At 38.2% G+C, this 11,380-nt stretch overlaps 1 protein-coding gene across 2 annotated transcripts in view; it reads left to right on the forward strand.

Moving 5' to 3' along the window:
- Nucleotides 1-5,295, forward strand: part of allc (allantoicase) — a 28,541-nt gene extending 23,246 nt beyond the window's left edge. For both annotated transcript variants that reach the window (XM_048531817.2, XM_048531815.2), the window contains exon 12: nt 3,605-5,295. In XM_048531817.2, the coding sequence (XP_048387774.1) occupies nt 3,605-3,748 (144 nt within the window). In that variant the 3' untranslated portion in view covers nt 3,749-5,295. The remainder of the gene's footprint in view (nt 1-3,604) is intronic.
- The last annotated feature ends 6,085 nt before the right edge of the window (nt 5,296-11,380 follow it).

Here is an 11,380-nt window from a genome sequence, read left to right on the forward strand (position 1 = left end):
CTTTAGGCCTTTCACAGATTTATGTTTTCCCCTTGACTGTGCAGCTGCTTTATTTCATTCATACAGTTAGAGCTTTCTTTCAAATGAGGAACATTAACTTTAAATAATCCTTCACTCCAGGGATTAAGGGACAGAGGAGCTGAAATAAATGTAGATTTCCGTTGTTGGGTCTACTGTTGGGTTAATTCTTTACCAATAGTAAATAAGTGGGAATTTAAATGTCTGCACCTAATTGTGGAAATATAATCAACAACCATTTAATTCAAAAACCTTGTACCCGCTAGCTCTGTCCTTTCACCTTCCATTAAGGGCAAGTTCCAGCTTAGTTACGGCCAATAAATGTTAAAATGTCTCCTTAATTAACAACTCCTTTAACCTTTACAGTGTCACTACCAATCTCACACTCCTGAGAAATCCTCCTCCAGGCTACAGGTTAAAATTTTCAGCCTGGAGATTCTTAGTGCTTGAATTGCATTGATGGGCCACCTGTTTGAATGATTAGAACCCATGAATCAGGAGCAGACGTTGACCATTTATCCTTTGACTCTGTGCCACCATTTAGCATAGAATCCCAACAGTGTGAAAGCGGGCTATGTGGCACATCAAGTTCACACTACCCTTCCAAAAAGCATCCTATCCAGACCCACCCCGCTACCCTATTCCATGATTTTTCCACCAAGACTGCACATCCCTGGACACAATGGACAATTTAGCATGATCAATCCATTTTAATCAAGTCACTTCTTACTTCTAAGTTCCAATAGATACAACTCTAGACCACCCAATCTTTCCTTATTAAGACATTCTTTCCATTCCATGTATTAGTCTGGTAAACCTTCTCAGAAATACTTTCAACACATTAATATGTTCTCGATTCTCATTGACTCCCACCTCTGCCAGGTTTGCATAACTTACACTGGCTTTCTCTATGCATTTTCCCAAATACAACAATAATTAATGATCATGAAGCTTGGTGGGACAAATGGTAAATGGCCTGATCCTGTTCCTAAGTGTGGTTTATTGTTCCCTGTGAAAAGTAACTTCCTATTATCAGTCTTAAAATTAATATTTTATTAGCTTTAAGGTATGTCCTCTTAGCTTGTTCTCAACTTATTTAAAAGTGTTATTCTGAATTAATAATACATCATCTACTTGGGCATGATAACCACTTGGGTGTCTTTCTTTGCACTGAAAACTCTTTCATTTCTCCGCCTCATGTGGACCCCAGACACCAGCGATCTGTTTATAGTTATTTCCTGCACTGCTCAAGCTCTAGAATGTCTTGCTTGACTGTAAACCACCATTGTGACTGGTCTTAATGGTCAAGTTGTTACTTTGACCAGATCTCTGGCTTGTATTCTGTTTCTTTGGCAAGATAGTATTTATTGATTTCAGCTTGGTGTTAGTCATCTATGTTGAGTATTAGAGCTAAGATGGGAATGTCAAAGTGACAAATCGATCAACGAGTAGTGGTGAACATTTTAGAGGTCTGATTGGCCTAGTCCTGCTCATATCAGCTGAAGCCCTTCACATGAACTTTATCAGTGTCTTTTTTGAAACAATATTGTAGGATTTACCACACTCCTCTTGAGTTATTTCTTTCAGGGAATCAAAGTAATTTATCAGGCATAACTGTTAGTTTTAAAGCCATGTTGACTACTGTTCATTAGGTTATTTTTAATTTTACTGTTGATAGTTGATTTATTATTTTATCTAGAATTGAGTAGGTCAGTTGTTGCTAGTGTCTTGTTTGGACCAATTCCTTCGTGAGGTTTCCCAAAGTATTACAGTTCCAGATGGGATAATCCAAATTGTTAAGCTCATGGATGACGAAGGATGAACTGTGCACTCATCCCATCTCCAAGTTGGTTGCAGCAAGGTACATTTTTTAAAAAGATCCTTCCCCTGTGAATGCTTTTCTCCAAGTCCAAATGAATTTATATTTTAAATGGAACCAATTTAACCAGAGTTTCTTGAATTAACGAAAGAGTATGTATTAAATGGTAAATGCGAAAAGTGATAAATAACACATGCCTTTAAAAGATTAGAAATGAGATTGGAGTCAAAAAAAGATAAGTTAAAAAAAAGTGCATACATGAGTCTCTGAAGAATGTGGATAATGTCAGTGATAGAGATGTATGCAGGTAACTCGTTGATTTTGAGATACAGCTTTGCAGTTAAGCTGAAAGGCCTTTGTATTATTTCCTCTGGAGACTGTGATTTCATTTGCCTTCTGATGTCCCACAAACGGAGAGAGACTTTTTTTTACAAGTAATGCAGAGATGACTAAGATCAGCTCTCAGTAATAAGTCCTTAGCTGTGATCATCACGACACACAGACCAGGATTGAAACTGGCTTATAATACCCATTCTTGTGTATTCTTGAAAACAGAAACCACCAATGTTTCTTGCCTAGACTGACGTCTTTTCTTCCATCATTTTCACAGTGAAACTCACAGGAGATTGCCATTCAGTTTTTCTCCATTTAAAGTCCTTGTCTCTGACATTTCCTTGATACCCATCTGATGTGACATTCCATCTTCTTGATTGAGGTTGAGGACAATCTAGACATGCCTTGCAGACAATTACTGAATTTCATTGCTCAAAATTTACATTCTTAGCCATTTTCTGGCTATATGAAAGCTTTAAGAATTCTCATTGGAATTAAAATTTCAGAATGTCCGTAGGTGATCTGGAATTGACCGCTGTGGTAATAACAGTATAATCTATCACTATTTTGAATATGTGCACTTTATTAGTTGTGCACAAACACTTTCAATCTGTTAGGACCTTCATTCTGTATTTACTCTATCACAATGATTGTCATCAGTTTCTTCCATAGTCTTTCTCAGCGCTCTGGTATAAATCGCACCTACATCAGGGATGTACTTGCTTAAAGCTCTTTCAACTCGTCTTGGACCTTCATCTCAATTATGAAGAAAATTAATATTGCTAGAGGCATGTCATCTTTGATATTCTTCCCCCAAGTAGTACTTGGAGTTCAGGTCAATAAAATCTACCCCTTAAAAATCCAAAAAAAAGAGCTTTTGAAAGGGTCATATTTTGGAATACTGATAACCACATTCAATTCTGTCAGTGACATCTCGGGCCATTCTAAGAATCTAATTCTATCACTATTTATCCTCCTGGCAACATTACATGATTCCTTTAATTACTTCAGCGCACTTCTATCAAAGAAAATTTACACTTTTGCTTTTGTTTTGTTTCAGTTAAGGGGGATTATTTTAATGAAACCGTGTTTGATTGTCTCCCTTTGCTTGTTTAAAAGCAAAAGTGTGTAAATTGGCAAAGAGAAACGTAACATTAATATTAAATGCAAAAGACAAAGGATGTGGGAATATGCAGCTCATTATGAGAGCAAGCTTAGGGTTTAAAGCCTGTGACATCCCTCTATTGTTTGAGTCTTGTCAGTTTTACTGTATCTTTGGCACATGATCTCATTGCGAGGACAATAGCTTGTAGTTCATCTTCTGCTTCATTTCCTTCTAAAAGGTGTTTTCTAAACAGTTTTATTTTTAAAAAATGCTCCTTCTCATCATAGTTAGATTGTAATAACTGCCTTTTCCTTTATATTTCAATTTAGCTCAAACCACACCAGCAACACTCCTATTCCATCGAAATGAAAGATATCCTAACTCACGTGCGACTAACAATTAAGCCAGATGGTGGAATCAGTCGGATGCGGCTCTTGGGATATCCACGCCCTCTGCCCTCAGGAACCCTGTGAAAAGAATCTTTGCAAGTGCATTGCAACTTTTTCTCTCAATTACATTAATTTTTCTGTAAATCTACTTATGCTAGATTGCCAACTCATTTTTTTGTTCCCATTTGTCTTGCGCCAATGGTATTACAAAATTATTGGCTTCTTGTGAGGAAGCTAGAAGACTGAAGTTATCAGGGAAATCTCTCCAATCCCAATTATGTTGTTTCTACTACTGCAATACAGTTGTGAAGGCAATGAACCTATCTGAAATCTTAGCTAGTCTGACTTTATAACTTATAAATAATGTGTTCAAATAGCTCTGTAAATCCTGGTATCATATCTCTGCTGACATGACCAAATTATTTCAGATTGAGGAGGTTCCCTTGTTTTGAGTAAAATGAAGAAGTCTCTGGGTCATGATGCACAGCTGTCAACGGTAGAATTGGCCAATGTCCATGGCTTGTTTGATTTGTAATAACTGTGCTGATCAATTCAATTTTAAGGTGTCTACTAACCCCCACCCCTTGCAAGGAGAATGAACTGACCCAAACATTGCCAAAAATCTTCAGGGGTAATGGTATGCCTGTTTTTACCTAGCGATGCCTGAGGGATTGGGTTTGGGGCAATCCCTCCTTCGTCTCATCTATTGATGGTGGGGAGATTCTACCTGACATGGGCTCCTAAAGAAGTGGCAAATGCCAGGCTTTGGCACATTCGAGATAAACTTAAACCCCCATCAGATCTCCACACTTTTGTCTCAATTATTTCAGAACTGAATGGGATGCAGAGATAAGAGGAACTGCAGATGCTGGAGAATCCGAGATAATAAGGTGTACAGCTGGATGAAGACAGCAGGCCAAGCAGCATCATAGGAGCAGGAAGGCTGACGTTTTGGGCCTAGACCTTTCATCAGAAATGTGGGAGGGGAAGGGGGTTCTGAAATAAATAGGGAGAGGGATGCATGCAGGTTTTTGGAGTCTCTTTTACTCTTAAGCAACATTTGTTAACATTCTCTAAATTGAAATGTAGATACTGTGAAGGTATGCAATTGGCCAGTTGAGGGCCACAAGTTACTGGCAGTGGTATCATTGTACATACAATTGGTTAAACACTGATAGAACATTCATCTCCGCTATTTTTAGCGGCGATGTTAGGGATCGATGGTTGTCTTAACATTTTAAAGAAAGAAATATACTATAAGTGTGTTTATGAAATATATGAATAACTGCAACTTCCAGCCTACTACTCCCTTCCTCATGCGTAAAATGTACAGTCTTGACACACGGTAGATAACATTAATTACTTTCAATAGTTTAATCATCTCTTTATTATTGGGGATATTTTACCTTCTTTAAATATCTGATCACTACTCTGGGGTCGGGGCCAATACAATTTAAACAGAAGATAGAAACCTTTGTTACCTTTGTTCAAAATTGTTTGTGCTTGAAAGAAATCACCAATTATGACTGTGTATTAAATGTTAGGTTGATGGCATCTGTGTTAACATTTGATTGGGTGATTTTTGATGAAATGATCAAAGAGGAGACATAAAATAAAGATGAATAACTGAATACGCACGAGTTGTCTTATTTGTCACTCTTGGTAGTGCCATTTTTCAGCTGAGTCACTAAATTGAGGATTCCTTGCAGCTTTCATGCAGATGTAAAATATCCCATAAGGTTCAATGAAAAGCAGGAGAACCCTAGCTAACATATGACTTGCAAGTGGTAATTAAATGATCCATAATTATTGCTGTTTGTGAGAACTTGCTGTGAGCAAATTGGCATTCACATTTCCTATGTTATACATCACAATTGCACTTCAAAACAATATCATTCGTATTAAGATAACACAGTGTGGAGGTGGTAGAGCACAGCAGGCCAGGCAGCGTCAAAGGTGCAGAAAAGCTGATGTTTTGGGTTGGGACCCTTCCCCTCCCTAAAGAAGGGTCCTGACCCAAAACGTCAGCATTCCTGCTCCTCTGATGTTGCCTGGCCTGCTGTGTTCCATTAGCTCCACACTGTGTTATCTATGACTCCAACATTGGCATTTTTTACTGTCTCATAATTAGTTTTAAAGCACCTTTTGGGAAGCTCTGAGGTCACAATATGTCATGTACAGATATAAGCCTGTCTGTGATGAATGTACCTGTGAGGGAAAAGTCCTGTCAGGCTGACTCATTAACCTAATTGGCCTTTACAACTTTCACAATTTTCCACATTTTCAGCTACTTGGCTGAAGTGTTATTTTCTCATTGCCTCTGCCTTTCAGACAGGAAAGAAAGCTAGAGAAAGAGGAAACAGATATATCAGTTTTACTGCACAGCTTGGTTGAGTCAATGGCTGAGGAAATAAAAAAAAAACCTGAGGTTTATGTTCCACTGATTGTGTTTCAGGTTTGCTGAAGAAACTTGTGGACTTTGTATATGACAAAGAGATCAAGTTTTTCTCCAGGATGAGAAAAAGGCTCTTATAAAGTTGTGGATTCAGAAGCTATTCAATAACTGAAGGTGTGCAGGGCTAAATAATATAAGCATTTTAATTTCAATGTTGAGTGATCAAAAATCACAATTTTATTTGGATCTCTAGAATGATAAGCAGGGTATAATTGTCTTCTGATTAGTTATTCTGTGTATTTTCAGTGGATGGAGATTTCCTTTAAAATTTCCAGAATATTTAATATGAAAACACTATAAATAACTCACCTACAAGTGGAGAGTCATTACTTTTCTGGATGAACATTGAATTCCATCTAGTACAAGCAAGAGAAGGTCCTCTTTGGGAGAATTGGAAGGATGCCAAGCTCTTTAAGAAAATTCACCCAGGTTCGGCCTATCTCCTTATTTTGACTTCTTAGGATATATGAGCCAGACAAGATTTGCATGAAAATCCATAGGCATTAGGCATTTTATGATGTTGTAACTTCGATAATAGTTGTAGAGTCATGGAAAATTCTCTACTAGGGTTACGGAAGTAACCTTGAGCATTGACTTTAAAACTCAGAATTGCAAAATGTAAACACGAATTAGTTCAACAAACATCCTTTGTAGAAAAAAGTGCTTCCACATTTACGTGACATTTTGCCATTCATGCAAAGAGCATTGAAACCATAAGGAGCAATCAGCATGACTTTTTAAGCAATAGGTCATGCCTCACTAATCTACTGGAATTCTTTGAGGAGGTAACTGAAATGAGAGGTGGAAAGTTAGCCAATGGCTTTTTGATATGTGCACATTCAGAAAGCACTTGATGAGGCTCTTTATCTCAGACAATTACAGAAGGTAGTGAACCTTGAATTGAACAGCAGATTAGTTTGGGGAATTGGCTAGACAATAGAATACAGAAGGTGATGAGTAAAACACTCCAAGTGCTGAAAACTAAAAACCATAAAATGCTGTCACTATAAAGCAGATTAGACAGCATCAGTGAACGAAGAAACAAAATGATGTTTCAGGTTAAAATCTTATTAACACATCAATAAGTTCATCATAAGTTCCATCCATGGGTAGAACACTTGCAAATTGAAATACAATCAAATTCCACATCTATGCTCCTGATTCAATGGGCTAGGAGCAAGTAAGGTAGATACTTAATCCTCGATCTTTTGTGTCAGAATCTGCTGCGGGCCTCTGTTGTTCTGATTATTTAAATCTGCAGCAGATACTTGCAGTATGGTCATTACATCCGGATGTCAGCTTAGAAATGTAAGGACGTAATGAGTGGAATTGTCACTTGCCGAAAGGAGTGGCCGAAAAGGCGGCAGGAGAGGAAGATAATTGGGCAGCTGGTATCGGAAAGATACCCAGCATCTTCTTGCCAACTCTGGGCCCCCCAGCTCAACTTTAAGATATTTTCCAAACAATATGCTCAGGGTTACGATTTCATATCTCTGGAGCCAGTGGGACTTGAATACAAGCCTCTTCTGTCCAGAAGGAAGGACTCTACCACTATATCACAAGAATCTTAAGCTCAACTTTAATACCTGGCTATCAATTAAGGCCCTTAAATGATCAATTAATGACCATGTAAGGGGTTCTTCATGTGAGGGGCTGTGATTCTCTGTTCCTGACAAGTCTTAATGATTGGTAAAACAGAATGGCCTACTGCCAGCCGAAGGGTACAAGATCCTTGGCCTGCCTTTTTCTATGTTTAATTGTTAAGAGAGGTGTCAGAGGCTAGCTACCTTATGCTCGTTCTATCCTTATCCTTGACCTCCAGTATCCTCTCTCTCCTTGTGTCTCTCAGCCTGCAGCCCCTAACAGATGATGTTGCTGACCTTGTCTGCCAGTCCTGGGCTTTGGCTTTGCTGTGCCACCGGCAACTGTGGCCTCTGAGTCCACACTCAGTGGCAGGCATCACAGATTGGCCAATCAGGTGAGGCAGGTCATCAGTGTCCCTTCAAGTGATGCACCAGAAGGACCATTAAGTGACCACTTAGGTGCCTGATAGAAATCCAGAGGGCTTACATCCCTGGCAGTGAGGAAGTGGATAGTAGAAGAAATGTTTACCCACATTGCAAGGATGTATCATCACATTGATGATGAATAATTCATTCTATGTCAATTAATTTCCATTTGTATAAGTTGGATGAGTAATAATTAATATTCTGCTTTTTTATTCATTGAGAGAATATTAGCACAAATGAATGAGTATAGTATATCACTGCTTGTAATTTTGAATATTAAGATTAATACTATTCACCGTACAATTGTGATGTCAAAAAGACCTTTAGTTGAATAATGCCAGATTCCACCTTTACTTTTTACTCATGGTGTTTCACAATAATGTGTACAGAACTCAACTGTTTGTAATATTTATTAATAACTTAGGTAACATAATAGAGAGCCGCATATCCAATTTGCTTGTTGCACAAAGATAGGGTGGCATAGTTGGTGTTGTAGATTGGAGCATAAAATTACAAAGAGCTATCAATAGATTAAATAGATGGGTAAAGCTATGGCAGACAGATTTCAATACAGGTCAATATCAAGTCATCCAGTTAAGAATAAATAATGATCAAATGATTTCTTAACACTGTAAAGTTGGGAATAATGGAGCTTCTAAGAAATGTCAAGGTCTGTTAACACACACCATGCGAACAGATAGAAAATGTAATAAAAACACTAGTAGAATGTCAACCTTTATAGTAAAGGACTAGAATATAAAAAGGAAGTTCAATTGTCGAAATCTATACAAAGTCATCATTATGTCACATCAGCAGAATTCTGATCAGTTCTTGAAATTTTTTCTTAGAATGATAAGTTGACCTTGGAAGGAATTCAATGCAGTTTCACCAGACTTCAATGGTTAAATGAAGAAGAAATTACAGAAACTGGTTTTATTTTCCTTTGAATATAAAAAGGTTGAATGACTTAGGTCACATGAAATGAATTGATAGAACAGATCAAAATTTCTTCTGCCAATGGAGGATTCAAAGACCTACCTTGAAACCACAGCAAGGTCATTAAGGAAAAAAATTCAAAGATCACTTTCCTGTGTAATTCTCATCCAAGTGTGGAGCCATCTTCCAGAAAATACCATAAATTAGTAACTTCAAATCTGTGATTAACAGATCTTTGCCGGTCAAGGGTATTAAGGAAAATAAAGCTAAGATAGGTACATGCAGTTGGGGTACATATCAACCTAGATCATATTGAACAGTGAAACAGGCTTAAGGGGCTGAATGGCCAGCTCAGGTGCCTATGTCACTTGCAGTTTCTGAAGCATATCCTGCATACTATTTTATCTTGGCCTCTTTTGTCCATTTAGTTCAGCCAACGTGAAACTTTCAGTCAGATGCATGAGCCTAGTAAGGCTTAATTTTCAGGATATCAGTAACATCTTGTGCATATATGATTTGAGCCTTTGGTTTAGATTGTGCATTGCATCCCTTAAACACATTTTCCTATTAATTGATCACAGAACTGTAATTCGGAGATGTTTACAGCCCGGTGGTCTAATTTTGTTTGAAGGATGAAATGTGATAACAGGAACAGAAAATGGTAATGGCACACCAAAACAGATTATAAAAAAGGAATGGTATAATGAGTAGGCTTGGAATCTCACAACCTTTGTCACCATGGCGTGCCTCATTGTTTACCTTGGTATCCCACAGGCCACACGTATACAGTTGGAGTTCAAAGCTTTAATCCTCTGCCAAATCAGGGACACTTTAGTTTGATTGACTTTGCACAGAAATCACTTTCCCATCCCTGAAACTAAAGATGAATTTAGACATTTTCTACCAAATGAGAAATAGCACTGAGCTCAGATCACACTCCTTGAATTTCAATCCACCTTTCCAAATGCAAATAATAATTTGCTCAGGAGTTTTGTTTTGGGGTGTCAGGTATTGTGGATATTGATTAGATTCCCTACAGTGTGGAAACAGGCCCTTCGGCCCAACAAGTCCACACCGCCAGTTGCAGCATCCCACCCAGACCCATCCCCCTATAACTCACACACCCATGAACACTACGGGCAATTTAGCATGGCCGATCCACCTAGTCCACACATCTTTGGACTGTGGGAGGAAACCAGAGCACCCGGAGGAAACCCATGCAGACATGGGGAGAATGTGCAAACTCCGCACAGACAGTTACCTGAGGCTGGAATCGAACCCGGGTCCCTGGCGCTGTGAGGCAGCAGTGCTAACCACTGAGCCACCATGCCGCCCACATGAGGTTTTTACCTTGCATGAGCTGTAGGTTAGGTGACCCTGGAATAAAGTATTTACACTCTAAAGACAGCAAAAACCAACTCACAAATGATATATATTTAAAGGCATGCTCCACATTCCCTGTGAGAGTTTCACATTTGCCTTCCTCCATTGATCTGTGTCGAATTCCCTGTCAATATTTTACATTTTGCATTTCAACTGATTTTTATTTAACCTTTTCTATTAACATTGTTTTAAAGATGACAATTTAAGATTTAAATCCTAATCAGTTTACTTACAAACTAAAACAGGATCATTTCTCACTGTTGTATTCTTTAAGCTGCAGCTTGACTGTGTGTCCAGTAAGTTGTGCAGCATTCATTTGGACATGGTCATCCATGCTCAGATATTTAAGAGATTGAGAGGCAAGCATAAACTATACCTGCGCTAAGTAATCTACTGATACGCTCTTACACAACAAAGTGAAATATTCAACCCTGTCTATTGCCGTATAATATATCCAACACATAAAATTGAGTAATGCAAAGAGACAATCAGAATAAAAAAAGTAATTAATCACAGACGTTGAGTTTCTGAATGCACGATTAGACATGGTATAAATAATGGATGTATATGAAAAATTAATATCTCTATGAAAGGATACAATGACACTATCTGATTCAATTCAGTTTCCATTCTAAACTTAAACTGGCTCAGTAGGAGACCGATAAAAGTCCGTAAGATGTATGACTGCAGTAAATTCCATGCCGGTTATAGCTTGTGTTTCATTATCATCAGTGATCTCCAGACTGATGGAATTTGGCATAGCCATTTGTACAGATCTGACAACTTCATTGAAGGCCTTAGTATTCATTTAACACCATCTGAAATTTCATTGTTGCACTTTGGATGTGAACCGCTGAGTACTGAGATCAATAAGCGAAGTGCTGTTAGCACTGATGATGTGTTGCTTTGATTGATACTACAGCAGTCTGAGTT

The sequence above is a fragment of the Stegostoma tigrinum genome, chromosome 4 (assembly GCF_030684315.1).
Source record: "Stegostoma tigrinum isolate sSteTig4 chromosome 4, sSteTig4.hap1, whole genome shotgun sequence".
NCBI lineage: Eukaryota > Metazoa > Chordata > Chondrichthyes > Orectolobiformes > Stegostomatidae > Stegostoma > Stegostoma tigrinum.